The 18448-nt window shown below is 35.6% G+C and overlaps 1 protein-coding gene and 1 long non-coding RNA gene across 2 annotated transcripts in view; both read right to left on the bottom strand.

Annotated features, from left to right (window-relative positions):
• Positions 1-18448, bottom strand: part of LOC123217950 (midasin-like) — a 41031-nt gene that overhangs the window by 1099 nt on the left and 21484 nt on the right. The window contains 38 exon segments of the mRNA XM_044639049.1: positions 127-408; positions 521-1800; positions 1803-2259; positions 2363-2569; positions 2746-2892; positions 2991-3326; positions 3493-3717; positions 3798-3956; positions 4046-4267; positions 4423-4653; positions 4737-4969; positions 5060-5157; positions 5240-5406; positions 5822-5935; positions 5937-5970; positions 6050-6118; positions 10388-10498; positions 10616-10695; positions 11023-11135; positions 11213-11288; positions 11499-11663; positions 11756-11886; positions 11974-12055; positions 12553-12675; positions 12768-12992; positions 13082-13186; positions 13377-13562; positions 13662-13841; positions 13943-14092; positions 15592-15705; positions 16090-16244; positions 16361-16490; positions 16609-16698; positions 16782-16923; positions 17374-17459; positions 17561-17646; positions 17740-17875; positions 18131-18379. Coding sequence (XP_044494984.1) covers positions 127-408; positions 521-1800; positions 1803-2259; positions 2363-2569; positions 2746-2892; positions 2991-3326; positions 3493-3717; positions 3798-3956; positions 4046-4267; positions 4423-4653; positions 4737-4969; positions 5060-5157; positions 5240-5406; positions 5822-5935; positions 5937-5970; positions 6050-6118; positions 10388-10498; positions 10616-10695; positions 11023-11135; positions 11213-11288; positions 11499-11663; positions 11756-11886; positions 11974-12055; positions 12553-12675; positions 12768-12992; positions 13082-13186; positions 13377-13562; positions 13662-13841; positions 13943-14092; positions 15592-15705; positions 16090-16244; positions 16361-16490; positions 16609-16698; positions 16782-16923; positions 17374-17459; positions 17561-17646; positions 17740-17875; positions 18131-18379 — 7176 coding nt within the window.
• On the bottom strand, positions 6754-8203 carry LOC123217951. The gene is made up of 2 exons (XR_006502591.1): positions 6951-8203; positions 6754-6788 (listed from the first exon to the last, which is right to left on the bottom strand). It is a non-coding gene; the product is annotated as an uncharacterized LOC123217951 (long non-coding RNA).

Here is an 18448-nt window from a genome sequence, read left to right as displayed (position 1 = left end):
ATTGTGAAATAAACAAAAAGACATTTTCAGTACAGGAAAAAAAGGCCGAGGTAAAGACAAATGAGAGAGCAATTAACACCATCAACCTCATTAACCAAAGAAAACAGGTGATATCAGAAGACTAACCTTGATGCCAGCAACCCCAGTGAACGGCTGATCAAAATCATGCAGCGACCTAATATTGCCCTTCTTTCCAAAGCTCACAACAGATAAGTTTCCCATTTCCAGTTGAGACATGGCTCGACACACAGTCACTAAGGCTTCAATTGCAACATCCCCGCATCCACTCTCAGACATGCTACGGGAATCATCCACAGCAATAACAACTTGGTAATCACGTTTGTTTGGCCTGGTTCGTCTTAACCATATTTTATCCTTCCGGTAGTGACTCGCTATGTAGGGAATTACCTGATAATTTTCCAAGCACAAGTGAGACTAATTTAAAAGAATATACAACACATGGAAGTGCAAGCTTAGAGTAGAAAGTGAACATCCGACTGTGCAATAGATGGTGCTTTACCTTTTTCATGTTAATCCTTTTCCCAGTCTTATAATCACCTTGGAGCTTGCTGGCTAGAGTGGGTTCCATAATGAGACGCAACTGTTCAGCTAACTCCTGAGACAACCTTGTAGTTCGAAGTTCATATCTTCTCCAAAGAGCACTAGCATTATTTTTCATATCATCAGAAACCTCATCAAGTTCTAGGGCTTTCCCCATCTTGTCGTCATTTACAGATAGTCTACTGAGCTGATATAGATCCTCACTCAAGTATGACTTCTTCATAGAGACCAGACTCTCAGACTGACTTTCTGGATCACCATCAACATCTCCACGAGCTTCTGGGGATCCCTCCATGGGCGACTTCCCTAAGTCTGAGATTTGTATTTGCTCCTCTGTCTTACTTCTGAGGATTGTGGAATGATGCTCGGTAGTGATTGTCTCAGGAATTTTCTTTTCAGACTCCAGCTCAGTTGCATCCTCTTTATGTGCTGCAAGATTATCTGAATCAGGTTCATTGCCATCAACGTTCATGTCAATCTGCTCAGATGTAGCTGGACCTAAAGCCTGAGCAGTTCCCTTGTCTAATTCAGAAACATATCCATACTCGTCTGCATTCTCATCCTCAACATCACCCTGTGTCTCTTTGTTATCTGTCTGAAGATCAACAGACACATTTACCCTTTCCTTCCATTCCTCAAGTGCATCACCAGCATTTCTGTACGGGTTTGCTTGGGTTTTCAGAACAGGAGAAGATTTCTGCTTGGGCAATTGAGTTTTTGGTTGATCATCAGTGACTTTCCCACTGTCAGATGTGCCAGAAACCATCATATCCATCTGAGAGGCACTTCCAGAAGGTAAGCTTGATAGAGGAACAATGTCATTGCTGATTTCATTGTTATTGAAGAAATTTGCTTCTTGTGCAACATATTTCAAATTTGATGACTGGGAATCACCATTTGGTTGAGTTGCAGATTCAGCGTTAGGCATGAAGTCAGACATTCCCACTTCAAACATGTCTTTCCTTGGAGCTATTAAATCTGTTTCAATATTCTCTTCAGAATCCCTGTTTGCATCATCCTTTTCAGAAGTTCCACCTGCTTGTTCATTCTCTGCCTCTTCCATTGTTTCATCAATAGGATTCTCATTCATCTCCTCATGGTTTCCATTCTCGGTAGATTCATCATGCTCTTCTGGATCCACTTCTGTATTGGTGTCTGTGCCATCTTTTTCATCCATGTCAATATCTTCATCAAAATTTTCATTTGATTCATCAAATTTCAGATCAGTTGGTTCAGCGATGCTTCTTCCTTGTTCATATTCAAGTCCTCTATATTTTCAGTATCGCTGCCAAGATCATCCTGATCTCCATTCTCATCCTTTTGTCCATCATTTACATCAGAATTAAGCTCCCCAAATTCATCAGCCATGGAAGCAGAATCTTCCTTGGCTCTAAGTTGTCTATTACTTTCATCGTTTTCTTTAACTGACGGCCCAGGCTCACACTTCTCCTTTTCAGTTTTAGGATTTTCTTCTTCTTCTTCTTCCTTATTCCAAAGCTTTTCATCAATAACTTCACTATCAGCTCCAGTTTCACCCATTGCAGACTCCAGTTGCTCATCCTCACCATCTTCATCATTATCCTCTTGGCCAGAATCCTCACTAACACTGAATGTATCAGCTGCAAAATCCTGCTCCATCTCAATTCCTTTATCATCTTTACTTGGTAATTGATCTGATGCATCTTGCTCTTCACCTGCCTGTTGTAGCACAAGAAGAAAAAGTTGATAATTTAGGTAATTAATATATTAGACTCAAGGACTACAACAGGAAAGAATCTAACAGAAATTTGTTTGAACACACCTCTTCTGAAGCCCCAAGGAGTTGATCTTCATCGGTTATTTGATCACTGACATCTTTCAGTCCTGCACCCTCCCCCATACCTGTTCCACTCGCATCTTGAGATTTATCATGACTATCATCATCTTGTTGATCTTTTGCAGAAATACCAAATCCTTTTGAAAACAATGAAGATAAAACATTGGCAAGTGTATGAGTCATTACAGATACCTGCAGGCAAAAATATCATAGAGATCTTCAAATAAGAAACCAAGTTTTTATTGGAAAACCTAAGAGAATAACAAAATGATTGATGACTGATGGAAAAATTTGCATTGCTGCTAATAGAGTGTGTTCACAGGGAAAAAAAAAAAGAAATGTGTGCAGATTTAAAGTGAACAGCATACAGTTTTGAGCATTGCAAGGAAATCCTGCAGGAAGCTGACAGCAAAGCTCAAGACTAAGTCCAAAAGCAAATAAAGATGGTAAAATTGTGCTCCAACATGGGAAGAGAGACCAGGATATCCCTTGCCAGAATGTTCCACCAATTTCTCCTGAGCAAACAAACAAAATATCAGAGCAGGTAAACCATAAATTACATAGCACAAGAAATTCTTAAGGAAAGAAAAATTTCACTAATGCTATATCCTACCGCACAAGAAACAATCTCAAGAAGTTGATCATTTAATTTGTCCAAACTCAAACTTCCTACAGATGACTTAAGTATGCTTTCCCATGAGGTAACACTCCCGAAAGACTTTTCTGAAGGAACAAGATCATTGCTTAATGAACTTAGCTTTTGCAACACATCCATAATATTTGCCCGTGTACTTTTGAGGGCTTCACCAAACTTAGCTTCAACTTCAGAATAATCCCCATTGCAATAACTGGCATCTTCACTTGGATTTCCTGAGTGATTTTGAGCTTCCAGGGCAGAATTGAACTGTTCAGCAATCAATTTCCCTTAAAGAAAACATGAAAATTTCAGCTCAATATTTTACTGCCAAAGACTAGCATAAATGCTAAGTCCAGATGATTTCCATCCCAGTGAAACAGATTTGGTAGAATACATAAAACACTAGTCCTACAAAATTTATCCAACAGAGTCTTAGGACTAGCAAATTAGCAACAAGTATATTGTATATCAAAGGTACCTTCTTTAACAAATCGTCAAAGTGACTGAGAAGGGTCTGTATGACAGAACTTTTACCCAAGTCTTGCTGACGGAAACTAGATAGATGCTCCTGAAATTCATCAATAACCTGGAAGTTTTTAAATACCAACTGTTCTGTTTGCTTTGAAATAGCAAAATGATGGAAGGATCTAGGCACGAGAGTTATAGCTCCACTGGGGCCAAGAAGATAGTTATCCAATAATTCCTGTAATAGAGTTCAAGGAAATAAGCAAAGAGCCAGTACAAAAGTTTGAGAGCAACACAAATAAAAATATTTTTGCGCACCTTGGATTTCTGGATGATAGGAATAAAGTTTTCAATGAAAGAAAGAACATTATGTGCTGTAGCTCTGACACTTTGACAATTATTTAAATGAGTGCTCTCTACTTTTCTCAGTAAGAGTGATTCTTCAACCAGCATGGAATGCAAACTATCAAACAATTGCTGCAGATTGAAAGAGAAAATAAACTTTGTATTCCTTTCAAAAGTAAAAGAAACACCAAAACAAAGAAATCACAACAGAAAGAACTTACTTTCTGTTGCCAAATGCACTTGATTGTGTCGCGTTGGCTTTGTGCAAAAGCGTACTCATTGCCAATCCTCTTGTTTAAATCAGGGCCCTTAGAATACAAACTTCCAAAACCAGATGTACATTCACGTAATAGCACTAAATTCTTAGAAAAAGCATAGGCAGCATCTCGTTGCATCTGTTGTATAACTATGAGATGGTTCAGAAAAGAGATTGACCTACAAATCTGCATAAAACAATATGATAAACAAGAATGTGAAGGCAACCATGAGAAAAAATATCAGCACAATTTTGGTGATTTAAGGCGCCCATTAACTCATCTAAATGCACAGGGGATATATATACTATATAATGTGAAATTGTTATGTAACCATGACCAACCTGCTCAGATGTAAAATCTTCATGGTGTTTCAGGCAAATATGCTGCAAAAGCTGCACAGATGCCAAGCTCTTAAAGTAGAATTCATTTATGGCTTTCCATTCAGGATCCAGTGCTCCACTAGGAGAACACTGAAATTCTCCAGAAGCTAGAGACAGTCTGTTATCAGCCAGCAGCAGATGCTCCAAGTCATAACAAGGCTGAAGGAACAACCAATTCGACTGATTGGATATCTATTAAGAGAAAAAACAGCAGTCAGTCATTATAATCTGCAAAACAAATGTAACCAAAAAAAAACGTGTGGTATTTCTGTTACCCTCATAATCTCAAACTTGTGCTTGTGCAACCCACTGTTTTCCAACAGTTTTAGAAGTTCAGAGAAAGCCCTCCTCTTCCCCAAACTTTTGTTTGCATCCTTCCACAGATTACCACAATCCATTGTGGTTTTACATATAACTTCAAGTGTTTGCCATAAATCCTTCCACTCTTCCAGGTATAATTGGTTCTCTGACTGGGATGCCAACCATTGTTTAATGCTATCTGCAACTCCTAAATATTTAAGAAAAATCACCGTGAAAGAGAGAAAAATTAACAGTTATGAACTATTAACAAGAAGTAAGCATAACATAAGCGAAAAACCTTGAGCATCAAGGAAGCATAACTCTGGTGTCCCCTCAAGGACCAAATTTTGTAATGTATCACACACTTTTTTCCTCCAATTGTTGTACCAGGGAGATCTATACATTAACATCGAACTAGAGTCAAAAACCAAAGTCATTTATAGAACTCTAAAGATAGAGAGTGTACAAACCATCTGACCTCTTTTCATCATTGAAATGTGATAGATCTAAAATAGCATTTAACAAACCCAGACTCTCCTCTGAGATCTCACCAGGGGCCTTTGGACCTTGCACTGACAGAGCTTTCAAACCTTTTTGTGGTGATTGTAGATTAAGGATAAGCATCACAGGCTGTTGCAGCAGTTCCTGTTCAACAAATTATATCGACATTGCTTACAGTTACAGCCTATTGCATACAAATAACTGAGAAGCGTGTCAAGAACACAAGTAGGAAGATAACTACATCGCAAACTAAGAAAAGAAGATGAATAATAATGAACAGTAAAGTGGCTCTAATCTATGCACTTGCACACTGTCAACTTGGTGAACTATATGTGGTAATTTTGCACCTCATGAATTATCTATATTGACACATATAACAAGGTTTGAAAGCGCCATCAAACAAGAAAATGCATCATCCACACTACCATGGATCATTAAAGAGCCTTCAAAAAATTATCTTCAAACTTTGCATTAGAAACCAAGTTTGTTTGACTGGCTTTTGAGTTTACACCTGATTAACAATGCAATCGTCTGAAGATCACATATTAGATTCACTTACAGAATACTTCTGCACTATTTTTCGGAGCTTCTGTCGGACCCTTTTCAAATTATCAACAAGCATAAAACGCTCCCACCGGCACAACTTCAAAAGCCCTTTCACCTCTTTCTCAATATTTTTTTCGACTAGCCCCAATATGTTCCATTATTCTGAATAAACACAGTGGTAAGAAACTTTAAAACCAATATACAGATATTATGGAAATGAAAGTATTTATATAGAACTTACACTGGCAAGAATTGGACATAGAACCCAAATAAATTGTATAAGATCTTCTGCTTTTCCTCCTGCCATGGACTGCATAATTTGTAATAATTAGAAATCTTGAAATTGTTACAAAATATGTAAATCATGTATTACCATATAGAAGTAGATTATAGGAATTTAAATATAGTAGGATTTGATTATAAAATTGTAATCACAGGAAATTAAATATTTTGTTTTCCTAATATAGGATTTTTAATTTGTATATATACGTGTGTCGTTATAACAATGAATATGAACAAAAAAATTATTTTCCATTCAAAATTGTTCGTGGTATCAGAGCTAGGTTTGCCCTAGTGTGCAACCTTCACCTTGTCCTAGTGCCTTAGTGAGCAAACGCTTTGGGTCACCCCTGTAGAGTGACGTTTTCACCTCACCGTTGGCATAGGAAGAAGCGTCGCCTGAAGACTAGCCAATTCCCAAAATCTGGTCATCAGAAAACCAACACGTGAGCCGCACGCACCGCCTCTTTTCTCGGCAACGACAGTGGCCGATCTCCTTCTTTGGTGAGCGTGAAGTCTCACCACCGACACCATTGCACTTAGAAGCTGTCGACGATCGTAAACTTAGAAGCCTGTCGCCGTTCACCATCGCACGTGTCGTCACCGTTGCCAGAACAATCGTTGACGTCAGATTTTCTCCTTGTTCAACATTAGTTCATTCTTTTCCGATTGTGTCTCTCTTCATACAGCTCATCTTGATCCTTTATTGATGCAAAAATCATTCGATCACGCACTTTCTTACTAGATTTGACTTCTTGTTGCTTTGAATACATATGATGACTAATAATAAACCTATAATTATGAGGGATATGGTTCCTGTAATGTCAAAAATCATATAGCACAAACTTAATGGCTCTAATTACCTGAATGGAGCAAGACAATTCGACTTTATCTGTTAAGCCTTGAGAAAGATGATCATCTTATAGAAACTCCTCCTATGGATGGTATTAGACAGGCATGGCTGAGAGATGATGCCCGATTATTTCTACAGATGCGAAACTTCATCAAAAGTGAGGTAATTAGCTTAATTAATCACTGTGAATTCGTTAAGGAATTGATGGAGTATCTAGATTTCCTGTATTCTGGGAGAGGAAATATTTCTCGTGTATATGAGGTGTGCAAAGCCTTTTATCATGCAGAAAAACAAGACAAGACGATTACTTCTTACTTTATAGACTTTAAAAGAACTTATGAAGAACTCAATATGTTGTTATCATTCAATTCAGATGTAAAAGTTCAACAAGCTCAACGAGAACAGATGGCCATTATGAGTTTCCTAGGTAGTCTCCCTCCTGACTTTGAAATTGCTAAGTTTCAGATTCTTGCTAGTCCTGAGATTTCATCATTGCATGACACATTTACTAGGGTACTTCACACAGAAAGTATCTCATCGTTTCAGAATAATAGTGCTCTTATTGGTCAAAGTAGTGCATCCGACACAAGGCATTCATATAACAAAAATAATAATAGAGGAGGACCTAAAAATCGTGAAAGAGGTGCTGATAATCGCAGTTAGTATTCAAGAGGGATTGTCTGTTATTACTGTCATAAGTCTGGACAAACAAAGCACACTTATAGAAAATTGCAGAATTGGACTCAAAAATCTTATTCAGCACAAATTGCAACCACCAATTCTACAACTGATGATACTACTACGATTTCTGCAAATGAATTTGCTAAATTCTCTCAGTACTAGGAATCATTGAAGTTTTCATCTACTCTTATCACTGTTATCATTGAGTTAGGTAAACCAAACACATGTCTTGTTTCCTCATTACCCAAATGGGTTATTGATTTTAGTGTCATAGATCATATGACAGGTAACCCTAGTCTCTTTTCTGCTTTCCAGTCTCATGCATCTCCTTCTAGTATTACTTCAACAGATGGATCAACATCACATGTTCTTGGTTCTGGCACTGTTGATCTAACTCCATTAATCTCTCTCATCTACCTTAAGTTAACCAAAATTTTCTTTCAATTTACTTTCTGTAAGTAAGCTCACTCATGCCCTTAATTATTGTATCTCATTTTTCTTTGATCATTGTCTATTTCAAGATCTTACAAGAAGCAAATTATTGGTAAAGGACATGAATCTAGGGGTCTATACATCCTGACATGGAAATACTAAGACCCATTGCTTGTTTCAATGTTTTAGCTCCATTCAAAGCACATTGTCAATTGGGGCATCCTTCTCTACCTTTATTAAAAAGATGTTATAATTTCGTCATGTATTTTCATTAGAATGTGAATCGTGTCAGTTTGCCAAATATCATCGTCTGTCTTCAGGTTTTAGAATCAATAAATGAGCTAGTTTTCCTTTTCAACTAATTCATTCTGATGTTTGGGGTCTTTGTCCTGTTATGTGTAAAACTAGATTTAAGTATTTTATTACTTTCATTGATGATTATTCTCATATGACTTAGCTTTATTTAATGAAAAATCGTTCTGAAGTGTTTTCTCATTTTTGTGTCTTTTATGCTAAAATAAAAACACAATTTAATGTTTCTATACAAACGTTACAAACTGATAATGCTAAGGAATATTTTTTTGAATCCTTCCACTCATACAAGGTTCAGAATGGCATGCTTCATCAGTCATCTTGTGCTGTCACACCATCTCAAAATGGTGTAGCTAAGAGGAAAAATAGACATCTTTTAGAGACAGTTTGAGCTCTCTTATTCCAAATGCACATTCCCAAACAATTTTGGGTTGATGCAATCTCCACAACCTGTTTTTTGATTAATCGCATGCGTTCATCTGTTCTTCAAGGTCAAACTCCTTATAGTGTTCTTTTTTCAAACAAAGTTTTGTTTCTTATTAAACCTAGAATATTTGGTAATACCTGTTTTGTTCGTGATATTCATCCATATGTCACAAAGTTAGATCCAAAATCATTAAAAATGTATTTCTTAGTACTCTCGTCTTCAAAAAGGTTATAAGTATTCTTGTCCTACTCTTAACCGATATCTTGTGTCAACTGATGTTACCTTCTTGGAAATCACTCATTTCTTTTCCACCTCCCCTGTCTATTTAGTTCAGAGGGAGGATAATGATTTGTCGGTAGATACTGTTACACCATCTAGTTCATTAGAGGTGTTTCCACCTAATCCTAATGGTTCTTCAAAGGTTTCTTCACATAATGATTGTACAACCTCTAGACTGCCTATTGCCAAGGTATATTTCAGACGTCAACAACCTTCAAATACATGTCTTGAACCAGTTTGTTAGAACCCACGTGTACACTACACGCAAAAGGAAGGAAGGAACAAGAGTTAGTACAGATGGTAACAGGGGAGTGAGCAAGCAGAACAGTCAGCAATTATTTTGTTGCAAAGCCAATCTGAAAAAGAAAAGCTACGTGGCACAATATTGGAAGGGAGGCAGTTGGCAAATGGAAAAAAAAAGATAGAAAGGCAGCAGAGGAAAACGAGGGCAGGTAAAAAGCAGGAACAGAAGGTTGATAGGGAGAGTACAAGCCTCTCAAAGCCTGTTGTAAGCTGAGTGCTTTTGGTCTTTTGTAGTGTAATTGCAGTTTGTTCTGTTTGGTTACTGTAATCTCTGGCTGTGATATTGTAATCTTTATCATGTAATAAAACTCTTTTGTAAACCTTATTTGAATACATATATGCAACTAGAATTTCATATTTATTGTATGTGTATACAATCCTGTGAATTATTTGGAATGTATTGTGTTTGTTATGTATGTTGTTGGGGAGAGTGTTGAGTGACTGTGAAGAGGAGGCAAGACTACTGTAGATATTTGATTAGGTCTTCATCACAGTCCTATTACCAAGCTTGAGGGTAGTGTTACAAAATATGTAAATCATGTATTACCATATAGGACTAGATTATAGAGATTTAAATATAGTAGGATTTGATTATAGAATCGTAATCATAGGAAATCAAATATTTTGTTTTCTTAATATAGGATTCTTAATTTGTATATATACGTGTATCGTTATAACAATGAATATGAACAAAAAAATAATTTTCCATTCAAACTTGTTCAAAAATAAACTTTAGTTTACAAGTGCACAACTCAATAAAAAATATATAAAAAACCTAATAAGTGTAGCAGCTTCCCCGATCATCCAAATACATTTGAAAGAGCACACAAAACATGAATAATATTGTATTCACTCCTAAAACTAATATTCATGTTTATACGACTAAAAACTCCTATTGCTCTTTTTTCCAGTTTTTTTATTCTATTTTACAAGGTAAGAATGCTATTAAATTGTTTCCTGTTGTTAAGAAGCACAAAATACAAAAGCAAAATCCAGAAACTAGCATTACTTACCTGGAATAAGTTCCCAATCTACCAATCATGAATTGACCAAGAAAAGCAAAAAGAAGTTGGAGGCGTTTTCTAAATTCGCCAATGCTGGACGTTTGAATGAACTCCTCCAAACTGAAAGATCCATTTCATTTTGAGTTAAAGAAACAATTCCAAACTAACTACATTCATGAAACTGTTGTTAATCAAATTTGAATTAAACTTCAGACCACCAAATAGTTTAACACATGCCTTTGGACTGTAGATTGATCATATCCAGCAGCATCAGTGGGGGGCTGTTTATGAAGAACAGAAAATAGTGGAAACCATAACTGCAAGAAAATATACAAATGAAAAAGAATAGGAGAAAAATGAAATCCCAGACCTTATAGGCTCTCTGATCCATGCAATTAATATGGTCTATATGTGTAGCATATCTCTTTTGTATATATTATATCCCAAGATTAGCATTTTTGGTCTTGGGTAGAACAGGAATAGATGCAAGTTGTCGTGTGCATATTAGTAGTTTCATTATGGTATAGGCAAAAATACTGGTATGATAATCACTAATATCCCAAGGTCATACACAAATGAGAAAGTTTACTCTCAACATTCATTATTTCAGTAAGAACTATCATTTATCAGCCAAATTGATATACCTTCCCAGCATTACTCTCGCATTGATCTTGCACTTCATCAAGCAATGCAGGCCAAGACTCAAACTCCATCTTTTGCCATGAACATACCAGGGCAGCTATGGGTTCCATCAGCTCTGTAAGCCATAGTAGAACAAATTTTTATAAAATTTCAACAGTTTAAACAGCATAAAAGCGTTGGAAATTTACATACCAGAAAGAGGAAATTTTGTGCCACTTTCCAGTAATATCTGAGTCCTATTAAGCAGGATTTGCAATCCTGAGAGAGCCTTTACAGAAAAATACAAAAATTTCAGTGTTTTGAAGAACATTAAATGTACAAATATTGGAGGAGCAAAAGTTTCTCTCATCATTCAGCTTCACAGTGCAAGCTACTAGACAAGTTGACCATCCTCTCCTTTTACACTTAATCTTTCTTTCCAAAACCATCATTAATAAAAAGAACCATGTAAAGAGGAATAAATATCTAGAGTCACTACCTTTGCAAGAGGAGTTGTGATAGGAATAGCCAACAGCGTTTGAACAACATCCAAGATCTTCTGCAGACCTGGGTGATCTTCCCATTCGCTCAGAAGTGTAAGAACCCGTTGTTGAAGAGATGTAAGTAATTTTACCATTTTTGTCATCACAGGAACATTTGACTCCTATACAAATGGTTATGGGAATAGAAAAAATAAAAATAAAAAGATGAAACAAAAAATAAAAGTAAAGCTGTATGATGATTAAGTTTGAAAACCTTGTAAAAATTGTATTTGCAAGCTAAGGGATTTGATGAAACAAATATCTGCTCGTGCTCCAAGCAAAGGCGCAATAAATGCTCAGGGGAAAGTTTGGCATCTAAATTGGAAGAACTTAGAGCCCCTAAACCTGTAAATGCAATGAGATGGTAACTATTATTCCTCAGATTAACAGTGGATCAATTATGTAATTTGAGAAAGCAAAAAGACAAATTACCTTTCAGCACTTCAACTCCCAATGCATAAGAGCTCGTGAAAGAATACAATCTGTCTGCATCAGATATTTTGAATGTCCCAGGCTGGGGGAGGACAATTTTTTAGTATAAGAACATCACAAAGATCACCCAGAATACATGGATATTTACAAGACAGGCAACACACACACATACACAGAAAAAGACAGGAAGCAAGTTTCCCCAAACCATGCAAATGTGTAGAGGATAACTACTAAAATTTTTAAAAATACAGCAAAATACGATGGTTATATTTTCCATTTAGTAGTCATGAGAGCTACTCCATAGAGCATATAATCAATAGACAGCCCAGTGATACATCATTTCAAAGAACTTATAAAACTAAAACATCTATAGTCAAACTCCTAAATTTCACCAAAACTAAAGCATCCACCACATAATAAAGACACTTGCCATAAAGAATGTGATGTCTGAGGCTTATTAATCAGAATAAATGGAAAGAGACAGTACTGTAGATGGTGTTCACTGTAAAAAATTATCATAAAAAATTCTATCCTGAAATTAAGTCAACAGTGTAACGGTAATTTTCAAAGATGACTTACTCTCAAGACAAGATCAGCAGATCCAAACAATTGATTGTGTGTTTGGACGATGTTGTTCAGGATAGATTCTTGCATAAGGTTCCATTCATCCTCCAAACTTTCAAATTCATCATCAGCTTCCACCTGAATGCATTACAAATATGTTAAAACATGAAGCAGAATAACAACATTAAATTGAAAATATACAAGCATGAACAGTTTCCAAAAAGCATCACCTTTTCAGTCAATTCTTCTCCAGTAAGAAGCTCCTGCCATTCTGAAAAAGTTTCATTTGCAAACAACTTGCGTAGTGTTGATTTATCAACTTCAAAAACTCTATCAATTGTAAAGGCACGAGTTCTGAATTTGTATTGTTGAGAATCATGATCTTCCCTGGTTTTTACTTGGACTTTCATGTTCATCCAAATGCTTGCAAACTCACAGAAAATTTTATCCAACAACTGATCCAGAACATAAATTGAAATATTAGAAATAAATCCACTATAAGAACACATGAAATTCAACTCAACAAGAATAAAAGAAATCTAACCATGAAAGAGGCCTTATCCATAAGTTGAGAATTAGCTACAAAGTATGCAATACGAATAAGAGCATTATGATGAACAGAAGCTCTAAGCTGTAAGACAGAACCCTCCTACAATGGGAAAACATTCAAGGAGCAAAAAGAAAAAAATATATTTATTAGATGTTAAATCCCATCATCATAAAGAATGAGTTTATGGAAATTAGGAACACAAAAGACAACAAGAAAGTTGGCATTCCTAAAATGACAACTCGAAAGAACAATAATTATCATTATGAAGAAATTATTCAAGATCAATTACTCTTGCAGTATTGACATCCCTTGAAGAAGTGACCAACTTCTCCAGCAAACTTATATCTATTGCAAAGAGGTTTGAAGAAGAATCTACGTCAAAGAAATAATACTCAGGCACCCTGTTTTTGAGGTTCACTGTTACTGAATCAAATCCATAGCCTCTAGGAAATCTCATAAATGAATAAACCAAGTCCTGCCAGGCATAAGACAGCCATTTAAATCCAATAAATAAAACACAGATGCATATAAGTTAATTTCAAAACATTAAAACAAAATAAAAAAATAGATTTACCAAAATTCTATCCATACTGTCCTCCTTGATGCTGTCCAGAAATGCATTTTGCAAGGTGCTTGACATCACAACAGAAAAACCCAATTTCATTTCATAAATTGCAACTTGAACCGGTTGAGCTATATCTACAAACTCAGCATAATCCTCTGACAGTCGGTTGATAAAACAGGATGCAGTTTCCTAGGAAATCAAAATAGATAACAATTTGGAAAGTACAAGGTTCTAAACAATCAAAAACATTCAACAAAGACAAATCAGAGGCAACTAATAAAGATAAGTACCTGCCAGTTGCACACTTGCTCAATAGCCTGTTGAAGGTCCATGACTGCAATATTATGCACCAAATTCATGGAGGAATTAACAAGTTCAAGAAACTCGTCACATTCTTTTTTCAATGCCTTGAACTTCAAAGGATCGGGGCGATATACAATCTTCATGCAAGAAGAAATTCTTTCAATTAGGTACACAGGAAAGACAACGAAGCAATTATAAACACATTAATCCACCAAAGGCAAAGACAAAAGAATGATGTACCAACATAAATATAACAAATGGGTATAGAACATAGTCACCAACCATAAGGGAAAAGAGTGGTTTGTTGCAAATGGGTATACACTATAAAATTTAAAGAAGGTGAAAGTTAGAAAGTTATTAAACAAAGCTGTTGCAAAGAGGTTTACACAAACTTATGGAGTAGATTCTCAAGAGACTTTTGCACCTATGGCCAAAATAAACACTGTGAGAATCCTCCTATCACTTGCTACTCAATTTGATTGGGATCTACAACAATTTGATGTGAAGAATGCATTTCCTCATGGAGATTTGAAAGAAGAAATGTACATGGAGATACCACTAATATTTGATGGAAATAACAAGTTAGGCAAAGTATGCAAGCTCTAGAAAGCATTATAAAGATTGAAACCGTCCACATGGAGATACCACTAAGATTTGATGGAAATAAGAAGTTTGAAAAAGTATAAAAGCTCTGGAAAGCGTTATATTGATTAAATTAGTCCCCTTGTGACTTTCACATACACAACTAGACAGTGCACATGCTTTGAGTGTAGTAAGTCAGGTCATGCATGGCTCAAAGAAGAAGCACTTTCAAGCTGTTGAGAAAATCATTTGATACCTAAAGTCTACACCTAGGAAAGGAATCTTGTTTAAAAAAGGACTATAGAAAGATACACTGATGCAAATTATGTTGATTTCTAACTGATAGGATATCTACAGTTGGATATCATACTTATACTGCAGAGAATCTAATCACTTGAAGAAGAAAAAAAAAAAAACAGTGTAGCCCGATCAAGTGTAGAAGCAGTATTTCAAGCTATGGGTATGAAATTTGTGAACTTTTATAGTTCAAAATAATCCTAAATGACCAATAGATCAGAGTGAGTAGTTCGATGAAGTTATTTTGTAATAGCGAGTCAACCATTAGTATAGCACGTAATCCAATTCAACACGATAGAACCAAGCATATTGAGATTAACTGACACTTCATCAAAGAAAGACTAGAAAATGAGTTTATCACAACTCCTTATGTGTCATCAACAAACCAGTTGGCTGAAGTATCGACTAAAAGAGTTGCCAGCTCCAAGGTTTAAAGAGATAACTGACTGTAAAACATCCACTCACCAAGTTGATGGAGATTGTTGAAATAACTAATATCTCTCATTAGCATCCGAAGAATATTTCCTATCATTATAGAGAATATCTCCTATTTATTCCCTAAAATATCTCTGACTATTATAGAGAATATCTCCCATTTATATTTATATTGCATAAATATTTTTTCTATTATTTAAAAATAGGCTCACTACTATATATTGTACTGCACAGTTTACCTATCAATGAAATCAAGTAAAATAGTTTCATTTTTTCCAACAAAAAGCTTATTTTACATAAACTAAAGTCAATATTTCCAAACCTTTCTTTGTAGTCTCTTATACTCAGCTTCAAGCTTTTGTAGTGCAACTGCTCTTTTTTTATCAGCTGCTCTTGAAGATGACCAACCAGCTAGATACTCACATTCTTGTCGTACCTAGAAATAGTCAAATAGAGGAAGTTGGCTTAAAACTACAAAAAGAAGGAAACTTGTGACAACAAGGAATGGGGTCATCCAATTGAAACTGAATTTTCAATACATTCATCAAAGCAGGGCATAGTACCGTGTACAAAGAGGCACACCTCAAAAGTCTCTAGTATAAAGCTTGAGGCAAACTGACAACTTACTAATAACAAGTAATAAATAGCCAAAAGTGCAGCAGATGAAAAGAGTGAGAGGATATAAAATTTGAGAGCACAAAATATACTACTGAGATAACAGTTGAAGGAAAAAAAACACTAAACATTGATCACAACATCAGCATTACATACAACAATTAAATTGATCATGAAATGGAACAAAGTAAGTCAAGAAGGGAACCTTAATTTCAAGTTTAAGCAATGATATCTTCTCTTCCAGCTGTGAACACTTCCAAGAGTATTTCATGGCAGGATCCAAAACATCACAACCGATCAAGAGATGAAAACGTAATGCCCCAATCCTTAACCATGCATAACCAAGATTGGAGTGGAAAGCTAAAACGATAGAATAAATTACAAGATAAGAGTTAATTTTAAATAAGCAAGAAACGGAAAAAAGAAATATTGTCATACATCCAAGAACTCATAAGAGCATAAGCAAAGAGACATACCATCACCAGTGGAAAAGCAGTGTAGAAAGAGTTCTCTAAGCAGTGGCTCAATAAACAATCGCACCGAAGACTTCAACCTTTGATGGCTTGAAGATGCAATAAGTGAGCTCAATTGATAAATTTTATCTTGCTGCCCAAGAGTCAGATTTATTTAAAATGAAGACCAAATAGAACTATGATAAATTAAGGGTCAGTAAGGTGCTATAAATGTGATGCCAAAGAAATATAATTTAGAAAAACAATTATACCGTAACAGTGTTCTTCTCAAAGGCACAAAGCATGGAGTTGATTTCAGCAAATGCATCAGTATCAAATGAATTTTTGTGTGCGTATACAATCTGGAATCATCATATCTTTAGATTTTAAATTATAGAATCACTAAATACACTAGAATTTATTTATAAAAAAAGAATATAAATACCTGATGGAAAAGCGAACAAGCAACAGATAAGAGAGAAGTAGTTAATTTTTTTTTATGTGGAGGACTTTGCCAGAGATTTCGAGAAGCCACTTTGAGCTTCAAGGAGTACACAGTATAATCTTTGATGGCAAATATGCTTTGCCTGTATTTAGTCCAACAAAATAAAAGTTAAGAATGTATTCCTTTATAATTTATCACAATCTAGATACATAAGAAACATCTATCAAAAGATTCAGCTCATTTACATTTGTTTTATGAAACATACTTTGGGACAATAAAGCACCATGACACAGAAATATCTCATTTTTACCATCTCACAGTAAAAAGGATTCTAATTTTTATGTATCATTATATACCCCACCAAAAAAAATCTTAAAGCTTGGTGCAAGGTCTCATCCAATATCATTGTCATATTAAAACCAAGGCCATGGATATACCAATAGAGTGCATATGAAACTCAACATAAGACAGTGCGCCTTCACATATAAATGCATTGAGTTATGCATCTAAATATCCATTTATGTCTCATTTAATTAGAAAAATGAATGAAGAAGATCATGAATGACTAACATAGTATGAGTAATTATCTTACAGAATCTGAGAGACAACCGCTGTTTTCACTGGCTGGACAAGCGGAGCAGGAAGAGGAAGATCATGTTTGCCGATTTTTGCAAAGTTCTACATGTCAAAAACCATATCAAAAACAAAATCTTTTAAATTTAACAATCACATTTTGCTGACAACATAAAGTGCTAAAAAACTGAGTTCACTATGCTAACCATGAATGCAGCAGGATTATAACTCCACAAAAATGAATGCCACCAAAACCACATCTCAAGAACAAAACTGGCAACTTTCACATTCACTGTAACTCAAAAGAAACAGATCATTAGCATGTCTATAAACGTTCATGAGTTAAAATATTTCATACAGGGATCATTTTAACAAGTACACCAACCTGCATCCACTAATGTCCAAGCATCTAGCATCCACAGGAGTTTTTGATGCGGTACAAAAGCTTGAGGTGGTCTTCTTGAACAAGTCAATGAATATTTCAAAGCAGACTCCAGAAGACCAGATACATTACCCAGTTCCTGTGGTTGAGGATCAGCAAACAGATCAAAACTTGCATATGAAAAAGACATCAGAGAATCTACAACAGAAAATATTAAGCAAGAAAAATGTGCATGGAATTTGCAAGATAACCACAATCCGATACTCCATATACACACTGAGTGGAACAGTTGAACAACTTATTAATCAGGCAATTTGCACAAAAAGATGCAGTGAAAGTTTATCAATAACAAGAAAAACCATAATAAAGCACAGAACGAAGTGACTGATCTTACTAGCTGCATTTCTTTGTGATCAACTATAGGGATCTGTGATAACTCTTCAAGTAAATTTAAATCCAGGAACCAGCTTGAGCTATCATTTATAGGAAGCGACTCCAACCAACTGTCAAAGCCAAGCTTCTGATGCAATATTTCAGGTTCAAAAAGACAGCAAGAAATTACACTTGCATCAAGTGTCGCACGCTCAGGTCCCAATTGTTCCCCTAGTTTGCGTTTTTCATATTCAAACCTCTTTACAAGCATCTGAAAGAAACCAAACTACACCTGGTGAATATCCCACATGGACTGTGCAGATGAAAGTAAAATTTAGAA

Source organism: Mangifera indica, chromosome 6 (assembly GCF_011075055.1).
Source record: "Mangifera indica cultivar Alphonso chromosome 6, CATAS_Mindica_2.1, whole genome shotgun sequence".
NCBI lineage: Eukaryota > Viridiplantae > Streptophyta > Magnoliopsida > Sapindales > Anacardiaceae > Mangifera > Mangifera indica.
The sequence above is the reverse complement of the archived record's forward strand: the minus strand, read 5'-3'. Positions and strand labels throughout refer to the sequence as shown.